Source organism: Myotis yumanensis, unplaced genomic scaffold (genome assembly GCF_028538775.1).
Source record: "Myotis yumanensis isolate MYYU_CA2020_CCGP unplaced genomic scaffold, mMyoYum1.0.hap1 SCAF_17, whole genome shotgun sequence".
NCBI lineage: Eukaryota > Metazoa > Chordata > Mammalia > Chiroptera > Vespertilionidae > Myotis > Myotis yumanensis.
In genome coordinates this window covers 29,950,358-29,973,966 of record NW_027223768.1, presented here as the reverse complement: position 1 = coordinate 29,973,966, position 23,609 = coordinate 29,950,358, and the positions used below count along the sequence as shown (strand labels likewise).

Below are 23,609 nucleotides of genomic sequence, written 5' to 3'. Positions count from 1 at the left end.
CAGATGGATGCTGAGCTGAAAATTTAAAGACGTGTTTAAAAAGAAGAAATAAAGATAATGAATATCAGAAATTACCTAATGATACATAGGTTCTCCTTAAAGGAATTAAAATCTCACTCAAATACGGGTCACCAGCCTTCCTGTGGAGAAGGTACTGAGCATGAGCCAACAGCGCTGGCACCTCTACCTGAGTGGGGCCACCTATTAAAGCAAGGGTTTGGAAACATCATGACAGTTCTCCTGTTCATCACAACCACAATTAGATAAAATTAAGTTAATCACATGTCTCTCCACTAAGTTATACACTGTAAGCCTTCCACTGAAAGCAGGGGTTAATTTTTCAAAATCACTACAGATAAGAATTGAAATTGACTTGATTTTTCCCTTTCTGTTTATAAAAGAATATATGTGCAGTGTAGAAAATAATTGAAAAATGAGTCCACCATCCAGAAAACATCAGCTAACACTATGGTACACTTTCCATCTTCCTCCTACTCATACATGCATTTTATGTGATTGAAGTTACTGTTACTGCATATATAGTTATATATCCTACTTTCCCCCAGTTAATATTATGTGCATGCCAATAAAATTTATATCTTGATTTACCATAATTTTTGATTTAACCAATTCACTCCATCTGGGCACTAAAGTTATGAGGATCTCCTTTAGAAAGATCTATTAACTCTCCTAACTACTAGTGTCTTCAGGGACTGCAAACCCATTTTTTTAAATTGCATAAGCAAGAACAGAAGTAGGAAAGAGAACCTCATCCCCACAACCATCCTCTCTCGACCAGGTAATGTATTCATTACCCGGTACAAATCTTTTTGCATTTCCGAATGACTAGATTATTCACACTGTACCTCCTTGCTTGGAGTATGGAGTTAATATAATTGCTTTGGTTGATGGAATAGCTATATGAATATTAATGCTTGGTTGGAGTGTTTGGAGAGACACTGAAACAGTTTCCTCCCCTTGTGCTGAGTATGAAATCACCTATGACATCTATTTTATTATAGGGCACTTCAGCTGGTCTTCTCGGTACGTGGAACAATGCACCATGGGAGATGGCAGCACAGGAAGTGGGGGGTGTCCCCCTCACCCACTCCAGCTACAAGAATCTTGGAAACATCTCTGTGAAGGACTTAGCTTCTCCAGCTCTAAAATAATGAGTGTTTATAGGAAGCAGTTGCAGTTTTTTAAACCTTTGTTAGGTAGCCATTCTGTCTTCATTGTCTAGCCAGCCTCCCCCAGTTCAAGAATTGGTGTGTGTTTTTTTGGGGGGAGGGGAGGGTAACATCTACTGAAAAAAGTGTCATTATTTTTTGATTGGATCAATAAATAAAAGGAATGCTGTTAAGACTAAAAATATATGATTCCTTCAAATTGTATCCTAAAATCTTAAAAGGATCTGTGAAACTTGGAATGATGCCAACTTCCTCAAGAGTTACTTTAAAAAATAAATGTACTGATTTTGAAAGTAGCACATGCTCTTTTAAAGAAAACTTGGAAACAGACAAACACATAACAAGGAAATGAAAATCTCCTACAGCCTCCCACACCAGAGACCTCCGTGGTGACATGTTGATGAAGATGTCTGTGGGCTTTTATCTACGAATGTGTCTCCCCACATAGCCGAGACCATGTTGCATGTACAAACTGTGTTTTACTTACCTATCGTAAGAGTTTCTAATAACATTTAAAGCTCCTTGTGAACATTTTGAAGGGCTACACTCCCATGTCTTTTAAAATGTTCTGAAATACTTGGTCATTTAGAAAAACATTCACATGTTTTCTCTGTATCTCTCTTTTTATTATTGTTGTTGTTTTCCCTATTCCTTCCTCTGAACCCTAAATCTCTGTCTTAAGTCCTGGCTTCTTTTCCTGGTTCCAGACCCACCCTTCTGAGTGGCTGTTGAAAACTCCACCTGGATCCTCATCTTAAATGCAACAAATCAAAACCAAGCCACCACCTTCCTCTCTCTCCATCTCTTCCTCTGGAGGCCTCCTTCTGTTACCGCTGTCGCCATCTCCCTACTTACTCCGAGGTCAGCATCACCTCTCTCACCTCCTGCTACCTACTCCTCATATCCTATCATTTACAACCTTTCAGACTCTCCTTCCACATCTCATCCAACTGCCCCTCCCATCTAATTTTGCCAGATTTAGCAAATAACCATACAGGACACCCAGTTAAAGCTGAATTTCAGATACTTGGATAATACTATTAAGCATAGTGTGTCCCGTTCAATGTTTGGAAATATTTAAGCTAAAAAGTATTTGTTCTTGCCCTAACCTGTTTGACTCAGTGGATAGAACATCGGCCTGCGGACTGAAGGGTCCCAGGTTCGATTCCGGTCAAGGGCATGTACCTTGGTTGCGGGCACATCCCCAGTGGGGGGTGTGTAGGAGGCAGCTGATTGATGTTTCTCTCTCACCGATGTTTCTAACTTTCTATCCCGCTCCCTTCCTCTCTGTAAAAAATCAATAAAATAAATTTTTTTAAAAAGTACTTGTTCTTTATGAGAAATCCAAATTTAACAGGATGTCCTGTATTTTATTTGGCAACCCTACCTCTCTGTTTCTACTGCCTCTATCTTAACACGTCTCACCTCCTGCATGAGCCCTAGTCAACTACTGACCTCCTGGTCTCCAATTCATTAATCTTCACAAAGCACAGCTCTAACGCTGTCATACTTTACTCACCACTGTTGGTGGCTCCCCATTGCCTCGTTCTTCATGCTGACATTGAGAAACGTCCACAGCCTATCCCTGAGCTGCCTCTCCAGTCCCAGGCCCCACTGTTGCCCCTCGGGGCTCTCAGCTCCAGCTCCAGTGCTGGACTTGTGGTTACAAAGCACAGCTTCTCCAGGCCTTGGCTCCCACCACTCTTCCCATCTGAACGCTCTACCTCCTATGTCCTACTCCTGACTCCATCTTCACAGAGCCACCACCCTAGGCTGGGCCCTCCTTCCCTTGTATATAGATCACTAGTTGTTTATCCTACCATTTTGGCAGGTCAGAAATTGTTGAAAATTGACATATTCATATGGGTCAGGCTAAAATAATAAAGACCTTGCTTCCATGCTTTACAACCTCCCACTGAGTCATCATCTCACCCCTTTCCACAAAAAAAACACACAAAAAAACATCCAGTAGTGACTGTCTACGGCAATGTTCTCAAGGTATCGTCTTCTACGCACATTCAGTGGAATCACCCAAGGGAGGGAGGGTGTGTGACACTGCGGATCCCAAGGCTCCAGCCTAGAGCTGCAGAATCAAAACCCACGGGAGGGCCTGGGAACCAGCACCGTGAACACGCTTTCCAGCTGAGTGTCATGCTCACTAGCGTTGAGAACCACCGGCCCACGTGCAAAGTCTTCTCAGGCTACCCGACTTACACTGGCCCCTGAATGTGCCTCTAATGATTCCAGAGGCTCAGGCTGCTCTTCCCACTTTAAGAACCAGCCTATCAAACACTCCTCCTGGTCCCGCCAAGCCCAGTCAACTACCTCCTCCATGAACATTTCCCTGTTCACTCCCGGAAGTCCACAGAAAGAGGTACCGGTGTCACTTATTGCCATTAATTATGCATTTATCTCCCCCAAATGGGATAGAACATTCATCCAAGACTTTTGTCATTACTTCCCCCACCCCAAAGAGGCTAACACCATGTTATGCTGTGATAGTTGTTAAATAAATAGATGCTACATTAATATCCAAGCAAGGTCAATGGATCCAAAGTAACTATTTAAAGCAAAAATGAGCATATCTTCCAAATTAGGGGGAAAAAAGACTCCATCTGGGAAAAATCATTGACACGTTTACATGTCCATTGAAGGAGAATGTAAATCCTCATTCAGTAGTGGCAGGACTGCAAGTAGAAAGTGAACTCCGATGATCTGCCCATCAGCCTTCCTCATGGCTGCTCCCCTTCCTTCGGATCTGGCCCAGCCACAAGTAGAGAAGAGTTTCCTGTACTTGAGAGCCATGTCCTGATCTGTTCCAAAAAGACACTGCAGACTCAACAGACTAAGCCCATCATCTTTACCCCTCCTCCTCCTCTTCCTCTTCCTCCTCCTTGTCCTCTTCTTCCTCCTTCGGCTCTATTGCCTATTTAGTCTCTGCCAGAGACTATTCCCTCTCGTCATCTCCCACATCCCGGAGGTTCTCCCTCCCCTGATATCTCTGGACTCTGGCCCTTCTTCCTCATCTCCCTCCCACCACCTTCCTTAGGCCGTCATCATTCCTCACCTGAGCCTGCTAGCCAACCCCCATGCCTCTGTATTTGTGGAACCAGGTCTTCAAATCGCTCTCATGTTTAAAATGTTCTCTGGGACCCTCATCCTATAAGATAAAGTCCAGACCCTCATTCTAGACCATGGGGCCTTTCACAGCCTGCCTTTCAAATCCAACTGAACTCAATTCAATTCAGCAAACAGCCGATAGTGCCTTCCATGTGCTGGGCCAAGCCAGAGGTATGAAATCAAACGTTCTCAGCTCACAGGAGAGACAGATGATTAAACATGTGATTGATGCAGTGCGATGGGCTTAGTATAACTACTGGGGGTCTTAGAGACTTAGCCAGTTAGCGGTAACTCCTGCAGGGAGTTAATGCAGAGCCAGGGCTACAGTTGAAATCTCCAGCTCAGGTCCAGGGCTCTTTAAACAATTTTTAAAATATGTTTTTATTAACTTCAGAGAGAGGAAGGGAGAAGGAAGAGAGAGAGATAGAAGCATCAATGATAAGAGAGAATCATTGATTGGCTGCCTCCTGCACACCCCCCTAATGGGGATCAAGCCCATAACCCAGGCATGTGTCCTGACCAGGAATTAAACTGTGACCTCCTAGTTCATGGGTCGAGGCTCAACCATTGAGCCACACCAGCCAGGCAGGGCTCTTTTACGTTACTCAAGGCAGCCTGGCCAAAATGACCTCAGTCTTGCTCAATAGAATGAAACAAAACAAACAAAAAGAAAAGATCCAAGATGATCCATGATTAAAATACAAATTAAGTATTAAAATGTAAAACCCATAAAAGTTACTACAGAGACACTAAATTACAGTGAAATAAGATCATTTAAATACCACATTTATAAGCTGAAAACACAGGGAGCTGGACCACATTCAAGCACAGCCCTGATGAAAGCCTGTGACTCATCTACTGTGGCCAAGTAACACACATAGATAACAAGTTACTTGCAAATGCTAATAGTACTAGTTGGCCAGGGGCAAAAATGGGTACCTGTGCCTTTTTATTCTGATGTCTATGAAAAACTAGAAGAAAATTATTTTTTAAAATATCACAAAAGATGCAAATGCTGAAGTCTTACATTTATTTTAAAGAACCAAGAAACTAAAATTGAGGAGACATTAAGTGATTTATAAGAGCATTCCGAAAGGAGATTTGGGAAGGTGTCATCTCAAAACGAAGGCAGAGAACATCAGAGGAAAAGGAGATGATAAGAGACCATCTAGTTAGTATATTCTGTTCTCAGGACACAGCATGGCCTTCAGTCCAAGAGAGATATGGTCTATGTTTGTGGGACCATGTTTTTAAACTGCAGACTGTGATCAGGTCAAGAAAGCAATTTAGTGGGTCATGACAGTCAATTTCTTTTTAAATGGAAGGTAATAGAATCCAACAGAAAATGCCAGTTGTATCAGAGGGAAGGAGGGAGCAGGGACTGGGTAGAGGTGGGCAAAGCGGGGGGAGAGGGAATGGGGACATCTGGAATAGAGTCAAAAAAATAAAGTTAAAAAGTAAGCACTGAGTTTTATGTGTAATTGTGTGTGCACGTGTTTAGGAGCTCATGATGTAATAAACATTTCAAATGATGAAGTGTAGTCCAGGTTTAAAACACGCTTTTCTGACACTTTCATGCTAAACACGCTCAGCTATGAACAGTGACCTTTCTCCTCATTCTTGGCGTCTGTGCTAAAATTAAACAGAGGACGGGCGGGGAATGTAAGGACTGAAAGGAGGAAACAAATTAGCAGAATGTAAATGAGTGAACTGCTAACAAGGGGCTAGAGACCAAACAGATGAGATAAATGAGCTCTGGGCTTTTTTCTAAAGACTCCTGCTCTATATGACAAGTAAAGATGACCCAGCTGTCCCCCTTCCTCATTGGAGCACCAGATACACAGTAGCTGCTCAATAATCACTTGTCCAATGACCTTCTAGAACAGGGGTCCTCAACCTTCTGGCCCTTTAAATACAGTTCCTCATGTTGTGACCCAACCATGAAATTATTTTCGTTGCTGCTTCATAACTGTAACGTTGCTACTGTTATGAATCGTCATGTAAATATCTGATATGCAGGATGGTCTTAGGCGACCCCGGTGAAAGGGTCGTTCGACCACCAAAGGGGTCTCGACCCACAGGTTGAGAACCGCTGCTCTAGAAGCACCTGCATTCTCTCTATGATAGCAGTTATCAAGCAATGTGATCGTTGCTTTTTAAATAACGTCGGCCTCCTCCACTGAAGCTCCTTGAAGGCTGGGCTAATGTTCGGTCCACAGCTGCATCCTCGCCCCCATGACACTGTTCAAGACATGTTGGCTGGATTGAACTCAAGGGCACCAAGTGGCAATAAAGATCGAGCTCTCATACCCATCTGATGCTTGAAAACCTGTTTAGAGAACAAGAGCTCAGAACTTAGGCTTCTAGAGAGCAGATCGCTTGGAATCTCTTCTGTGTCTTGGCCCAGAGGTCAGGTTGACTCCGAGAGCTTGTATCATCCTTTTATGGAATAAGAGCCTCTTGAAATCTCCTGGCTCCTGGGGACGCGTGGAAGATGTTTTTTCCTAGTCTGGACAGCTTGAAGGCAACAACCACTTTGAACCCATAGTGGCTGAGCTATGTCAGAGGCCCCGTCCACATGGCTAACTGGAGCAGGCAGGGTGCTCGGGAGGCCCGAGGCAGAGGGCTGGCTTTGGAGAAGCGGTCAATTGACCAAGTAAATCAACAATAAACCAAGGCCGGTGCTTCCCCACAAGAAGCCCAGGCGGAGGGGAAATGGGACATGTCTTGGATGCAGTCATTTGCCTTCCTCACTCCTCTGCGGCTCTCTCTTACTTCCATGCCTAAGAGTCCACACCCAGCTCCTAAGGGTGCCGCTGTTTGTGGCACATCAGTAAGGATGCCCTGAGCATGCATATGTAAGGCGGACAGTATTCCTTGGAAAGCCATATGGTGCTATCTGTGAGGGAATGGGGGAAAGATGCCCCACACTGAAATATCAGTTCAAATTCAAAGGAGAGCCGACTAGTCACTAGTTACTCTTCTTCTCAGGCAAACACCCCAGTCGCTATTACCAAGGGAAAGTCCTCTTTATCAAGGGCACTTTTTGAAGGCAGGGATATATGTCATCTCCCTGCAGCAATGTTAAATCGATGGCTGTACCATTCCTGTGCCCTGTTCCTCATACACAAACCTCATATCTCTGTGGATGAGAAAGGCAAGGAACAGAATAACTCTGTCTGCAGAGTTCACTGGATACCAGGAATCCAGAACACTTGTTTCAGCCTCCACCCCCCACCCAGACTCTATCCCAGTCTCTAGCACATGCGGAAGGAATAGAAATCATCCTCGATTATTAACCTGAGCAGAATGTAACCAAGAGGGCAAGTTCGCCTGGGGCCAGAGGAGCAAGAGGAGGGCTGCATATTCATGCACTCCAAGGTCAAGCAGGAGCAAAGTTTGTAATTTTTTTAAAAAAAAAACACTGTCTATGTCTAGATACTTAGTTTGAATCTCAATTCTAACTCCGGTATAACTTAATCTCTCCCTGCCTCAGAGTCCTGAAACATCATATGTAAAAGATAAAAATATATATCTACAATGTTTAGCAGGATCTGGCAACTTAATGGACCAGCAAACTACACAAATTATCACTAGGATTGCAGTGTTGCAAAATGGATCGGCAGAGGATTTGGAGTCTGAGGGCCTCCAGGATGCTGGCTCATAGGCCTTGTCAGCTGTGAGGTTTTGGGAGAGTTTCCTAACCTCTCTGAGCTTTCATTGTCTCATACACAAAATGGGGATCATGCAATCATTTCATGGGGTTACTCTAAAGATTGACTGAGAATCTGCAGGAAAAATGCCTGGTGCAGACCAGACGTCCTGCCCACCCCAAGAGGAGATGTGCCCCCAGTAAAGAGCTGCCCTGACGCCACTTCAGGCAATCGGATGAATCTCTCAAAGGTCTGATGCTCAACATGCAAAATACCAACCTGTGCCCCCTCGTTCCTATCCGCCTCCCACATCCCCTACGATGGTGTGTGGCCGACCAGCTTTCCTGTTACCCAAGTGAGAAACCCTGCAGTCCTCATTGACTCCCAACAGTACATCCAGTAAATCCTTCATCAGGTTCTATTGAGCCTACTTTTAAAATACTAGTCACTCCACTTGCTTCTCTCCGTCTGCTCACCAGCAACTTGCCCCTAGATAACACGTCTCCAGCCTCATCTGCCCGCCCAGCCTTCCCCCTTTGATCCACTCTCAAGTTACAATTACATAGTCCCCTCTCTGAAGTACAAATCGGATCGTGCCTCTCCCCTGCTTACACCCTTCTTGGGCTCCCCCAAGTCCCTTAGCGTGGATTCCAGGTCCTACATGATCTACCTCATGCGTGGCTCATTCCCTAGCCCCGTGGTCAGCAAACCTCGGCTCGCAAGCCACATGCGGCTATTTGGCCCCTTGAGTGTGGCTCTTCCACAAAATACCACTGTGCGGGCAGTGTGATTGAAACTTCATGGCCCAAGCGCAGAAGTCGGTATTTGTGGGAGAGCCGGTATTTTGTGGAAGAGCCACACTCAAGGGGCCAAAGAGCTGCATGTGGCTAGCGAGCTGCGGTTTGCCGAGCCGCAGTTTGCCAACCACTGCCCTAGCCCCATTTCTCCCAGGCCCCTTCTGGTTCTGTGTGCTCCAGCCACACTGATGCGCACACAGTTCTTCAAATGAATCATGCTCTCTCTCCGCAGGGATTTCACACATGCTCCCCCCTCTGCTTAGAACATTCCTTGTCCCTTTGCTTCTCCATGCTAACTCGTTCTCAATCTTTATTTTTCAGCTTAGCGGTCATTTCTTCCAAGAAGCCCTCCCAACACTTGAGTACTGGGTTAGAGACCCCTCTCCCACTGTAGGCGAATGTCTCCCCAGTAGAATGGGAGTCTCTTGAAGACAAAACCCCTTTTTGTCATTGCAATACCCCAAGTGCCTCAGACTGCGACTGCCACGAAACAGGCACTCAAATATTTGTTTGTAGGATAGATGCATAGATGCCAGCTAACCACGGGTGTTGCCCTGTGGTGCAATCTCTGGGTGCAGGCAGCAGTGCCACTGAGCTGCCCACCGCGGACACCAGAAGGTTTCCTTCCAGCAAAGGCAGCACCTACCTAGGATGGCCACCACCTCGTCGTCCTGGATCACCTCCAGGGAGCCGGAGACCACGAAGCAGAGACTGTCGACGCTCTCTCCTGCGTGGTAGATGAGGTCCCCCGGGGCGCAGTGCACCGTCTGGAACTCCATGGCCAGTGCCCGCAGGCAGCCGTCGCTGGCCAGCCGGAAAGCAGGGTGCTCCTTGAACACCTTGCGGTTCAGGTGCACGCAGATGTCAGCTCTCATGTCCTTGGGACAGATCTGCAGGACCTGGCCAGGCACGGGAAGAAACAGTGTCAGGGCCCGCCTCGCTGTGGCCTCCAGCCCACTGCCCCTTGATACCTGGGGGCAGAAGCAACCCCCACCGGGCTAGACTGCACTTGAGGTGCTGGCAGACAAAGAGAGCCACAGTCCCAACCTCGTGGTGCTTACTTTCTTGGGGAGGCAGTGGTCCCCAAAATCTGTGTTAAATGCTCAAACGAGGCTTCCCAAGAGTAGAAGGGCTGGAAGAATGGGGGACTCTTTAGGTAGCTGGGGAAGGCCTCTCCGAGGAGGTGACATTGAAGCTGACACCTTCATAATGTATCAGAGGGAGCCATGTGAAGAAAGAACATTCCAGAAGAATAACAAAGGCTGTGAGGAGACCTGAGTCCATGTGAATGAGGGGTAAGGGGTAGGAGATGAGGTTTTGGGAGGATGCCAAGCATAAGAGTGTGTAGAGCTGTGTAGGTATGAAAATTCTTTGATTTATTCTGTGTGATGGGGACACATTGGAGGACTTTGAGCAGGGAAGTGACAGGACCTGACCTATATTTTAGAAGATCGTTGCAGCTACAGAGGGGAGTTTGAGGGTCCTGGCTTTGGAGAGCAAGAATGGAGCCAAGGAATCGAGTTGAGGCAGGTTAGCTAGATTGAGGTACTCGCCTCTTCCCTCCCCAACTGTATGGTAACCACCACCTAGATAGTTCTGGAAAATGCCAAATAAGGATAAAATCTCCCTCTCCCATGGGAATGTGGTGCCTGGCCCTCTCTGCCTCCACTCTGCCCAGATCCACACCCTTATGAGTTCCTCCTGGCCAGCCCCAAATATAAGCCTAGCCCCTAAAACCCTTTGGGAGACTCATTCCTGAGTGTGTACTCTCGCTTTAATAAAACATCTGTGCTTTACCGAATCTTTCTGTCTCATTCTCGAATTCTTTCTTGCATGGAGACAAGAACCTGGACACTGCCACAGGGTTGAGGCCTCCCGTGGCCTCCCTGTGAGCCTCTGGCATCAAAGTTAGGTCCCTCCTGCAGGTGTCCTGGTGAGGCCTGGGGGACTTGGACTGGAATGCTGGCAGTGGAGCCAGTGATAGGGATCATGTTCAGAACTGACATGATCTGCAGATGCACGGAATATGGGTGTGATTTAAAGAGAGATATAAAGTAATATTTACTAAGCACTTACCATATGCCAGGCATTGCTAAGTATTTTAGAGTGGTTCATTCATTTCATATTTATTTATAGAGCATCTGATTATATGCCAGGAATCATTCTAGACTCTGAGAATGTAGCAGAGAACAAAATAGACAAAAATCCCTGCCCTTGTGTAACTTAACATCTAATGGGAGGAGACAAATAATAAGCAAAAAAAGTAAAATTTAGCAGTAAGTGCTGAAAAGAATAGGAAAGAAGGAAGGGAAAGTCAAGGGAACGTGATTTTACATTTTTGAGTGTTCTGTGCATTCGCTAATTGAATCCTCACATGACTCTAGGAGGTAAATACTATGATTGTACCACTTGTCCAAAGTGGCACAGCCAGGAAGTGGCAGAGCTGGGATCTCAAACTACGTAGTCAGACTCCTAGTTTATATGCTAACCACTCCCTATACAAGGTGGCTGCCCAGCACAAATGGGCTTGCGATTTGGTTCTCAGTATTTAGGAAACCGAGGCAACATGGGAACTATAAGAGGCTCTGGGTCTCATCTTTTAAGGAATGACAATTTCTCAGCCTTTTCCAGGGGGAGAAATATTTTCCCAGACAAAATATTTGCAAGAAGCCATTGCATAGCCCCTTCCATATTAAGGAACACAATAGCCCCAAGTGGACTTGTTCAGAGAAATTAGAAGTGTTCCTGAAATAATCCTAGCACACAATCAACCATGCCCAGTGAGGACATTTCTCCCCCATCCCTGCCTCTCTGCCTTAGCACAGGCCATTTGCCTCAGCGTCTGTGCTCACCGTGGAATTTGCAAGTCCCTCAGCCGCCTTCAAACCCCAGCTCCAATCTCGACAGCTTTGCTCCTACCCCACCCCGCTCAGGTGCCCCTAAGCTCTGCATGGAGGCTTGGCCGTGGAAAGAGGGCCAACAGTTGAAATGCCCCCTCACTTTCCTCTCCAAGTGGCTTAGCTGCTCTACACTTCGGCATCTCCTGTGAAATGCACTCTGCTACCACTGGCTGGTGAGGAATAAACGGAATTACACCCACCAGCACACTTCCCTGGGGAAGTGCCTGGCCCTAGGAAGGGCCTCGAGGAATGCCAGTCCCCTCCCTCTGAGTGCCTCTGCGTTCTTGCTCTGGGGTTGCAGGTTGCTAAGGCGGTCAGGATGGTCTCCGGGAGAGAGGATGGAGGACTGGCCGAGACAGAGGAAAATTCAGACTGCCAGTGCTTGGGAGTGCTTGCTAATACTTTCCTCTTTAGAGTTCATTAAAACAAGACTTCTGGAGAAATGTGGATTTAATGTGGATCCTCCTCTCTCCAAACAGAACACAAGGGAGTGTAGAAAGCTCACGTGTCATGTCAAAACTGTGCTCGGTGGTTCGAAACCAAGATTTATTCTTTAAAGTTCACCTTTAAATATTTGGTTTCCTCTGGGCTGGACTTTGCTGGCAGAGGCTGCTAGTGACGAGGCCTTGGCATGGTGACAATGTTTTATTCGTGGGCACCGTTCCCGGAGCCGCTGGGAAGCATGTGTGAGGAGCAGAGGGACCCTGGGGTGGAGGGATTTTGGACTGTCACAGCCACCAGGCATCTCCATCAGCTTTCTGTTGGCGCCACACTGGGCAGGGTAGGGGACCCTGAATGCCTGTCTCTGAGGGAGAGTGTCAGCTCGAGGCCCTGAAATGGGCCACCTTCCCTTCCACTTGGTTCTGAGGAGAGACCAACCCTGCTGGTCCTTGAGCCTTGAAGGCCACAGGGGAGAGGTCACCATGGCGGCTCCTGGAGGCCCCCCAGATTGGGAGGACAGCAGCGAGGCTGGGAGAACAGGCTTTCAGGCAGGCAGATCTGGATCCAATTCCTGCTTTAACACTTAGTAGTCATGTGCACTTGAAGCAACACTTAGTGTTTCCTCCAGACTCCGTTTTGGAACTCGAGCACAGAAGCCTCCTGGGCTCACGAGCCGGCACACGTGGGGCTAGGCCAGCCGTGGGCAAACTACGGCCCGCGGGCCGGATCCGGCCCGTTTGAAATGAATAAAACTAAAAAAAAAAAAAAAGACCGTACCCTTTTATGTAATGATGTTTACTTTGAATTTATATTAGTTCACACAAACACTCCATCCATGCTTTTGTTCTGGCCCTCTGGTCCAGTTTAAGAACCCATTGTGGCCCTCGAGTCAAAAAGTTTGCCCACCCCTGGGCTAGGCGCACGTGGGCTCTGATTTCGGACGTTCTCAGGGCAGCAGAGCAGCGGGGCAGCCTGAAGGGGCTTTGAAAGTCCAGAAGGTCAGAGTTCAAAGGGCCTTAGAGGTGGGCCTTCGTGCTAAGCCATCTACTTTCCAGGTGTCACAGACTCCGAAGGACAAGTGACATGCTCAAGGTCACCAGCCAATTACTAGTAAACTGAATGAGCCCAGCACTACCACCCTCCCACCACACACAAACACACACACACACACACACACACACACACACACACACACACACTGGCTCCCCTGCTCATCACTGACCATTCTGACCTAGCATGGAGGAGAGGGGACTGCTGGAGAGACATGGGACATGGGACTGCAGTGGCCGGCTGGCAAGAGCAGCCATCCCAGGTCAGGCTAGGCTCTGTGGGGAGTTGCCTCAGCATCCCTTCTTCTATGGCAGTGGTCCTCAACCTTCTGGCCTTTTAAATACAGTTCCTCATGTTGTGACCCAACCATGAAATTATTTTCGTTGCTACTTCATAACTGTAATGTTGCTACTGTTATGAATCGTAATGTAAATATCTGATATGCAGGATGGTCTTAGGCGACCCAGGTGAAAGGGTCACTTGACCGCCAAAGGGGTCGTGACCCACAGGCTGAGAACCGATGTTCTATGGGATCAGAACCTGGGGCAGATCCCTAAGTCCTGGGTGGGGGAGGAAGGGGGAAGGCTGTCAGTGCTGTCTCCATGGGCAGCCGCCCAGCTCTGCCTGCAGTTTGGGTGGGGAAGGGGCTTCTTCCCACGACCAGCTTTGTAAAGGCATCCTGGCCCCAGGGCCGAGAGATCAACGTTCCTTTCTGCTCCATCAGCTCCCAGGCACCCCCAGGACCCGCAGCCTTGCTGAGAGAGCAGAGCAGCAGCAACAGGCACCGGTGGGGCTGGGGACTGGCAGAGTCAGGGACTAAGTCCTGCCTGTCTGAGAAATGAGGGCAACTCTGTGCTCGTCCTTCTTCCCTCTACCACATGTTTTATTTATATATTTAAAAAAAATGATAGTAGGAAAAGCACAACATTTGAAGTCAGACAAACTGGGTTCAAATCCTGGCTTTGCCGCTCTACTCTGTGACCACGGGCAGTTAATGAGATTAATTGGGCCCCCGTATCCTTTTCGTTTTCAACAGAAATGACAGCAGGGTCCTTGTGAGCCTGCGTGAAGCATGAATGCAGAGCCCGGCGTGGAGAAGGGCAGCAAGTACTTGTGCTCAGTGTACGTTCAACTCACGGAAGCTGGTGCTGTGGTGTCGCTGTGACGTCACTGTTGTTATCGTGGCAGAAGTTCAACAGAACTAAAGTACCGATCCTTTTAAGTTGGGATCCGTTAGGTTTAGTTCAAGTTTTCCTTTTAAACAGCCAGCTCTCAACCAACTGTTCTAAGGGAGGGAGCCCAGGAGCTCAGGCAGCGGTCCAAAGCCAGCTGAATTTGGCTTTGAATGTGTCCTGAGGCATTTTTGCAATGGTGTTATCTTTCTGTTTTCCTCATTCTAACAAGGAGAGGAATCAGTATTCCCCCAAGTACTTACAAATTGACGATAAAAGAAGAAGTGCAGTTGAAAAGACTGAGAAGCAGAGGGAAACGGGCGTAGGATTACATTTTTGCTTATAGAAAATACACAAAGGAGATAACTCTTAAGTGAATAATAAAGCCCAATGCATCTTTTCTCTATTCTCTCCAAAGTTCTGTTCTCTATTCTTCACTTTATTGAAATGCATCTAGAATAATGCAACTCTCAGGAAACAAGAGGGATTTGTGGTCATTTCCACTTTCTAGGTGGGAAAACGGATGTCTAGGGAGGTGCCTAACCAATGCCTTGCCCAAGTCAGCTGACGGTTAAAGCACCAGCCCTGTCTGATAAATAGAATCATCTGGGCACTTGTTAAAAATGCAGATTTCGCCGAAACCGGTTTGGCTCGGTGGATAGAGCGTCGGCCTGCGGACTGAAAGGTCCCAGGTTCGATTCCGGTCAAGGGCATGTACCTGGGTTGCGGGCACATCCCCAGTGGGAGATGTGCAGGATGCAGCTGATCGATGTTTCTCTCCCATCGATGTTTCTGACTATCTATCTCTCTCCCTTCCTCTCTGTAAAAAATCAATAAAATATATTTTTAAAAAAATGCAGATTTCTAGTCTCTCCATATCCTGCCCCCCGCCCCCCCCCCCCCCCCCCCCCCGCCCCAGTTCTCATTCCATAGATCTGGGGTAGAGGCTGGGACTCTGCTCTGAATGACCACATCACAGGATTCCTATCAAGGCCAAGACTAGAGTAAAGCCACAGTCTTGGGCACAAAACTGAAGGGGATGCTAAAAAGTCAGCAATTGAGAAAAATCATAGTTTAATGAAATGTTTTAAAAAATCATACAAAAATCCATGGTGAATACCAGAAGTCTGAATACACACAGGATCAGTAGCAGTGCTGTGCCACCCTAGCCTGAGGCAAAAGGACAACCAGTAATGCTGATGACCCCGCCCTGCGTGGCCCTGATTCTTATCATTATGAGTGTGGGAAATTCTGCCCTGGACTAAAGTTAGACTTCCATTTCCATCAAAATCTCTGGAGGTAGGATCTGGACACCCAAAGCCACCCAGGTGAATTTGAGGCACAGCCAGTTTGAGAACCACTGTCCTAGGAGAGGCCCAGGTCTCCCCGGGAAGGCTGGCAGACAAGGGGCTTATCTGAGCTCGTCGCCCTCCTCACCTTCTCTGTGTCAATGCCTCTGGACATGGACCAGGTGGACACGATATAATCCATGACTCGCTCACTCAATCCCTTTGGCACCTGGTAGAGCTTCAGGAAGTCCCGAACGCTGTTGAGCATCTCATGGTACCTGTTGGTGTTGGCGTACATCTGTTGGAAAATGGTCGTCACATTCCCGAAGATGGTGGCATAAAGAAGTGCTAGAGGCAAGAGGAGGAGAAGAAATGACACATGAGTGGTCCCTGAACCAGGGCCCAAGAATGCCCGCTTTGCCCAGAGCCGGCCAATGGCCAGAACTGCCCTCCCTAGGACAGGCCATCCTGACTTCCCAGGAAAACCTCACCCTGAGAGCCTCGGGGAGTGGAGTCTCCTATTACCAGACCAGTAGGACAAGGGCAGGGTGGTGGGAGCTGACATGACCAGGGCCAGGGCTAGGATACAGAGAGAGATGGGCACAGTGGGACTACTTCATTCGTAGAGCCACATAGAGTTAGAGCCATGCCTGAGGCCACCAATAAAATGTGTTTTCATGTACGCCGTACCAGCCCACATCCAACCCTATCAGCAAGTAATCTTTATGAAACCCTGCCATGTGCCAAGCACGGTGCTACCTGCAGGGACAAGAGGATGAATGAGACACTCAGTCTCTCTTGGCCCTCACACAGCACACAGTGTAGCGGAGGGACAGACCTGGAATGCGTAATCACAAATAAGTAATTAAGAGCAAGTCTGCCGAGAGCGATGAAGGATGTACTATCTTTGCATTTCCTGTTCAGGTGCATGTTAGTACCACAATCCACTTCACTGTCGTGTGACTCCTGGGGTGGGGGGTGTTATGGTGAGAAAAAAATCAGGTCCCCTCTGAGATGTAAGAAGAACATACTCTGTGCTCCTCTGCTCCCCCAGGTTAGTGTCATGAAGGAGGACCATTATGTCATCACAAAACTCCACCTTCGACTTCTAGCTCCCAGTTGGCCTTGAATGCTGACCTCAGGTGTCAGCACTTCCAGGAAACCTCCCCACGAGGGTGACCATGACTTCCAGGCATGTCTATAGAGCTCATATTACACATGCTTCCTTCTTGACAAAGCATGAGTTGCTTGAAGACTGGACACATCTGTTTCTTGTCACTGTATCCCCAGGAGCTAACACTATACCAGCACCCAATAAATATTTATCAAATTTGTGAATTTCACACACAGTTTTGCTCTGGGTTTTTTAAAATGAGTTATTGATAAACAATAAACTGCACATGTTTAAAGGACACGATTTGATGTTATGTGTGTACACCCATAAAACCATCACCACAATCAAGATAGTGAACATCTCTATCGCCCCAAAGAAGTTTTGTCTTGTCCCTTTATAATCCCTCCATCCCTCCTGCTTCTCCCTACTCTCGACACTTTCCCATTCCCAAGCAACCGCTGATGTTCTCTGTCACCATAGATTAGGTTGCATTTTCCATGATTTCATATAAATGGAATCATACAGTATGTACTTTCTAAAAGCATCTTTATTAAGATAGAATTCATATACTATAAATACATCCATTAAAGAATACAATTCAATGGATTTTAGTATATTGACGGAGTTGTACAACCATCACTACATCTAAGTTTAGAATATTTTCGTTCCCCCCGACAAAGAAACCCTGTACCCATTATCAGTCATTCCCTGTCCATCCACCCCACTCTCATCCCCAAGGCAACCACTTCCCATCTCTATAGATTTGTCTATTCTGGAACATTTCATATAAATTAAGTTATACAATATGTGGCCTTCAGTGGCTAGCTTCTTTCATTTATCAATGTTTTCAAGGCCTATCCTCTTATTGTTGAATAATATTCCATGTGTGGATATACCACTTTTCACTTATCCATTCATTGGTTCATGGGCATTTGGGTCATTTCCACTTCCTGGTTATTATAAATAATGCTGTTATAAACACTCATGTACAAGTTTTTGCATGAATATGTTTTTATTTCTCTTGGGTATATACCTAGGAATGGAGTTGCTGGGTTATATGGGAACTCTATGCTTAACATTTTGAGGAACTACCAAATGGTTTTCCAAAGTGGTGTATCATTTCACATTCTCACCAAAGGTGTATAAGGGTTCCCAATGTCTCCCCAAATCTAACACTTGTTATTCTCTGTTTTTTTTTTTTTATTATAATTGCCATCTTAATGAGTGTGATCTCTATCTCACTGTAGTTTTGATTTGCATTTCCCTGATAGTTAATGAAGTTCATTAAACACCTATGCATGTGCTCATTGGCCATTCATATATCTTCTTGGGAAAAATGTTCACTAATCTACCTAAGTAGTAAATGCAACCTAATCTACTTTTGGGTTGTATCAACAATAGTTCATTCCTCTTTTTAAGAAATGAAAAAATTATGTTGAAATAATTATAAACTCACAGAAAGCTGTAAAGATAGCACAGAGAGATTCTGTATCACTCTCACTCCATCTCCCCATCGGTTATATCTCAAATAACAAGAGTACAATATTAAAACCAGAAGATTTGCATTGCTATAAAGTATGTGTATAATCCTGTGGCGTTTTATCATGTGTGTAGATTCACGTAACCAGCACCACATCTTACACCACAAGTTCCAAATACAGGACTGTTCTATGGTCACAGAGATCTCCCTTGTGCTACTCACACTTCCCCCAGAAACCACGAATCTCTTCTTCTTTATAGTTATGTCATTTCAAGAAGGTTCTATAAATGGAATCATATAGTATGCGATCTTTTGAGACTGGTTTTTTCCACTTAGAAATATCCTTGAAATCCATCTATCTTGTTGCACATATCAATAGTTCATTCCTTTTTTTGTTGATGAATTCTATCCCATGGTATGGTACAGTACATCATTTCTTTTAAACAATCCTACTCAGGCTTAGGCGGCAGACTAAGAGGGAAGGAAAGAGAGAGAAAGGCGTGGATCTAGAGGCCAGGGAAGGAAACCTTTAGTTAGTCGGCCTGGCGGGGCTGGATACGGTGCCTGAAAAACTGAGGCCACAGATCCACCTGAAGGGAACTGTAAAGGAGGATCAGAAAGTGCTGCCAGGGAGCGGGGTTCACCTGACTGACCAAAAGGAGGTGGATGAAAAGCAGCAGTCGAAGCCTGAATAGTGCAGATGTCAGCTCTTCAAAGTTCCTAATACCTCATATACAACAAGGTGGCAACTCCTGCCTCCCCCCCGCCCTCCCGGGGGACCTCACCAGTGGGCTCTGCACCAGCCTCTGGGGCTGGATGGCTGCCTGATCCTGTCAGTCTGACCTCAACTCAATAAGCTTGTATGGCAGCCCTGCCTCAGCACTGTCTTCTGGTCCAGCGGCCGCCAACCTTTCGGACCTCACAGACCACCGGTTGGCGACGGCTGTTCTGGTCCTCAATCGACCGGAGGTCACGCGTACAGCGTGGAGGCGCTTTGCTCGGGAAGGCTGCCAGAAAGGTAATGTAATCCGGAGCATAAAACAACAGTCACACCAAATCAATACAGAAAGAACAGAACCGACGCAGGTCTGAGACTCTCGTGCTCTGTCCACAGGGAAGGCGGTGACGCCACATTCATCATTCCTAGCCCAGGGCTGCTCCCATCCCAGCCTGGAAGCTTAAGGGTCGTCAGGAGGGCCTTACTCAATTATTATCACTATTATGAAACTTTATTATTATTAAAAATAGAGTATTCTGCTCTAATTTTAGATGGAGCGGGTTGTGTTTTACATGTCTACATGTTATTTCTTGATATCTTATATATAAAGCATTATGCCCTTACATACTACTAACTGGGAGAGCAGACACCGCATGGATATCTGAATGTGATGCGGGAGGGTGCAGCAACGTCACTGTCCTGACTGAACCTCAGTGCAGAGGCGCCTTGGATGACCCTCAACGTGGATGAGTTGGTTTTTCATTTTGGTAAAAGGAGCAAGAAGACCTCTCCCAACCCCAAGACAAAATGCTGATTTGGAAAAGAGGAGGCTTATTTCTGCGTGGTGGGTGTGGCTCAGTGGTTGAGCGTTGACTCCTGAGCCAGGAGGTCATGGTTGGATTCCCAGTCAGGACACATGCCTGCGGTGTAGGCTCAATCCCCAGTAGGGGGCGTGCAGGAGGCAGCCAATTGATGGTTCTCTCTCATTGATGATGTTTCTATCTCTCCCTCTCCCTTTCTGAAATAAAAATAAAAAACAGAGGAGGCTTATTTCTGCACTTGAGTGGTTTACAATTAATGTTGTATCATATCAGGAGTTCTGAGTCTCATCCAAAGAAGAGTAAGGTAGTATCTCTGGCCTCTAATTAGAAATTGCTGTATGGAATTTTCTGTATGGGAAAAAGTTTGTCTCCCTTTTTAAAACTTGGTATTTATTTTTGTATACACAACACACACCCAGTTTAGAGTCAAATGCCCAAGACATTTAAAAATTCCTTATTCTCCTAGGCCCGTGGTCGGCAAACTGCGGCTCGCGAGCCACATGTGTCTCTTTGGCCCCTTGAGTGTGGCGCTTCCTAAGCCTTAGGAATACCCTAATTAAGTTAATAACAATGTACCTACCTATATAGTTTAAGTTTAAAAAATTTGGCTCTCAAAAGAAATTTCAATCGTTGTACTGTTGATATTTGGCTCTGTTGACTAATGAGTTTGCCGACCACTGCCCTCGGCCATCTTTCTTTTCACCCAATTTTCTACTCTGCAAAAGAACCCACTTCCATTATTAGCTGATTGTGTTGCTATTGGTTTCTCTATTTTAATACCATGCTCAAACTGCTATATCCTGATATTTCAGTTGTAGGCATTATCCATTGACTTCTGAGAGTTGAACTCTTTTCCCCACCTCACCTTCAATCTCACACTCATATACACACCTTTTCCCATTGCCCCACCCTCCCAATAGAATTCCATCATCACATTGGTTAGATAATTATCTATGTTTACATTATTATAAGTAGATGAATGCTATTCACAGCTAAGCCATTCACAGCTAAGTCATGTACTATACTGTGGTTACTTTTCCTTTTCTGCAATGTAGCTAATAATGATCTTTGTCTTTTCTTGCTTGGTCTACTTATGGCTAATGTGACTCCAAATTCTCCCGCAGATAAATGCCTCTTCTTACTATATCAAAACACAGTAGTTAGTTTATTAATTAAAGAACTCTCTCCTGGAGACGTCTAAACTATTGCCTTGTCATCTGTGTGGATGTCTCTGACCCTGTATCCTGAAAAGTCCCTTCATTTAGTATTCAGGTTGGATCCAAACCCCCTCTTGTTTTACCCCTTTTTGCTGGTAGAAGACATCAGCTTTCAGAGAAAGGATATATGGGAGCACGATTTTTGAGACCTAATGTTTATTCTTATACTGAATTAACAGCTTGGCTAGGTGTGGCATTCTAGATTAGAAATCTTTTTTCCCCCCAGAATTTTGGATGCATTTTTTCATTGTGTTCCCTTGCTATTGAGAAGTTAAAAGCATTCAGATCTCCATCCTTCAAATTGAATCTGGATTTTTTTTTTCTATCTAGAAATTCTTTTTTTCAGATAATGATCTAAAAATTCATAATAATGGACCTTTTGTTGTGTTCACTTTTTAATCCATTATGCTAGGCTTTCAATAAACCTTTCCAGTCTGGAAAGTTATGCCCTTCAAGGAAATTCTGTCTCTCTCTCTCCAGCAGATCAAAGTGGGTAACAAAGGTTAACCATAATAAGGACACTTTTTATTTCTAGTCATCTTTCTTTTATCACTTAGAATAACATTCTTCATGCTTTCTCTGAAGGCTAGGGAGAAGGGAAATTGAAAGACTGTTGTATGAACCCAGGATGGAGGGAAACCCTAGTCAGAAGCAACACAAGGGCAACGGAAAGGAAGTAGGTAGCTCAATCCCTAGGATCCTGGTGGAACAGAAAAGAGACTCAAGGAATGTGTTTAAGGCTATAGATCCTAAGCCCCTGGCTCTTCTTCACTCCCACTTAACCTGTTCTCTAGCTCCCCATTCTTCTGAGCTCCCAGTCTCTAGATGAGAAAGATGAGAGAAGGGACATCTACTCCAGGTTCCAGAAGCGGGGCAGGCACCTGTCTGCTACCACAGGGAGGTGATGAAGGGAAGAACCGGCCCTGTGTTAGCAGGGCATCCCAGAGACCAGCTTCTGCAAGGCCCTTAGAACCTCACCAGCACACTTTTAATATATTTTTGTTGATTTCAGAAAGGAAGGGAGAGGAAGAGATAGAAACATTAATGATGAGAGAGAATCATTGATTGGCTGCCTCCTGCACGCCCCCTACGAGGGTGTTGAACCCGCAACCCAGGCATGTGCTCTTAACTGGAATCAAACCCGGGACCCTTCAGTCTGCAGGCCGACACTCTATCCACTGAGCCAAACCAGCTAGGGCTCGCCAGCACACTTTTAATAATCAGTGGGTTAGATAGACTTATGGCTCCTCGAGCAAGCTGACCATTATTCATAAAATTATTTCTGTTGGAAAATGCACTCCAACTTCTAATAAACAGCCTTGCAGAGCATAATTTATCCCTAAACTTGAGAAGGTTTCATATATGTGTGTGTGTGTGTGTGTGTGTGTGTGTGTGTGTGTGTGTATTAAAGCTTAGAGATAAAGAAAGGATTAAAATCATATCTTTTGCCTTTTTGAAAAAATGAAAAAAAGTGTTGCCCTATGTTGGGAGTTTATGGATCTATCCAAGCCGACTTTTCTATGCAAAATTCCAGATGATATATTAAAATCAAATTTAAAGAAGACGCTACCACTAAACCTATGTTTGCTTCCATAGTCTTAATTCCCAGGAAAAGACCAGGAGGCCTTTGTTAGCCCCTCACCTGGAAACTCCATTCGGCAATGATGGGGGCATGCTGGTCAGGGAAGATGGGTTGATATGGTTATAGCCACATTGGCTCTCTGATGTCTTTTTCCTCACTTTCACGCCAAATTACAGAAAAAGAAAAGACTGAAAAAGCGTGGGCTGAGCGAATACATAGGGGGAATAACTATTGATAAAAGAGACAAATCAAGAAACAACATAATAATTGAAAAGGTAATTATTAGAAATGGAGGTAGGCTTTCAAAGTCATGGAGGCTTCATTACATAGACAGGATTGATTAAATCACTGGCCACTGGCGAATGAACTCAATCTCCAGCACCTGGGGGAGGGAAGCTGAAAGTCCCAACCCTCTAATCCCATGGTTGGCTCCACTGGCACCCAGCCCCATCCTTAGGTGCAGGTCCAAAGGTCACCTTCTTGATGTAAAAAGAGACACTCTCATCACAGGATGAAATCTTGAGCTGTCCAGCTCCAGCCTGCTCAGGACATGAATCATCCCTTTGTTTAGCGAAGGGGTCCTCAAACTTTTTAAACAGGGGGCCAGTTCACTGTCCCTCAGACTGTTGGAGGGCCGGACTATAGTTTAAAAAAAAACTATGAACAAATTCCTATGCACACTGCACATATCTTATTTTGAAGTAAAAAAACAAAACGGGAACAAATACAATATTTGTATTTGCATGTGGCCCGCGGGCCGTAGTTTGAGGACCCCTGGTTTAGCGTATCCACACTGTGTACACTCTGCATAGTACCTGTCTCAGTTACCAGATTGACTGTTGTGGCATTGCAGTGCTTGTAGTCAAGTAGCCCTTATTTTACTTAATAATGTCCCCAAAGTGCAAGAATCGTGATGCTGGCAATTCAGATATGCCAACGAGAAACTGTGAAGTGCTTCCTTTAAGTGAAAAGGTATATGTGTATAGGGGAAAATAGAGTATACACTATGTAGGGTTTGGTACTATCCACGGTTTCAGGCATCCACTGGGAGTGTTATTTAAGGTG

General features: G+C 45.7%; 1 protein-coding gene across 2 annotated transcripts in view; it reads right to left on the bottom strand.

The window, feature by feature from the left end:
- Window positions 1–23,609, bottom strand: part of KCNH1 (potassium voltage-gated channel subfamily H member 1) — a 260,977-nt gene that overhangs the window by 64,548 nt on the left and 172,820 nt on the right. For both annotated transcript variants that reach the window (XM_070396298.1, XM_070396299.1), the window contains exons 8-9: window positions 15,761–15,960; window positions 9,407–9,659 (exon numbers count right to left, since the gene is read on the bottom strand). In XM_070396298.1, the coding sequence (XP_070252399.1) occupies window positions 9,407–9,659; window positions 15,761–15,960 (453 nt within the window). The remainder of the gene's footprint in view (window positions 1–9,406; window positions 9,660–15,760; window positions 15,961–23,609) is intronic.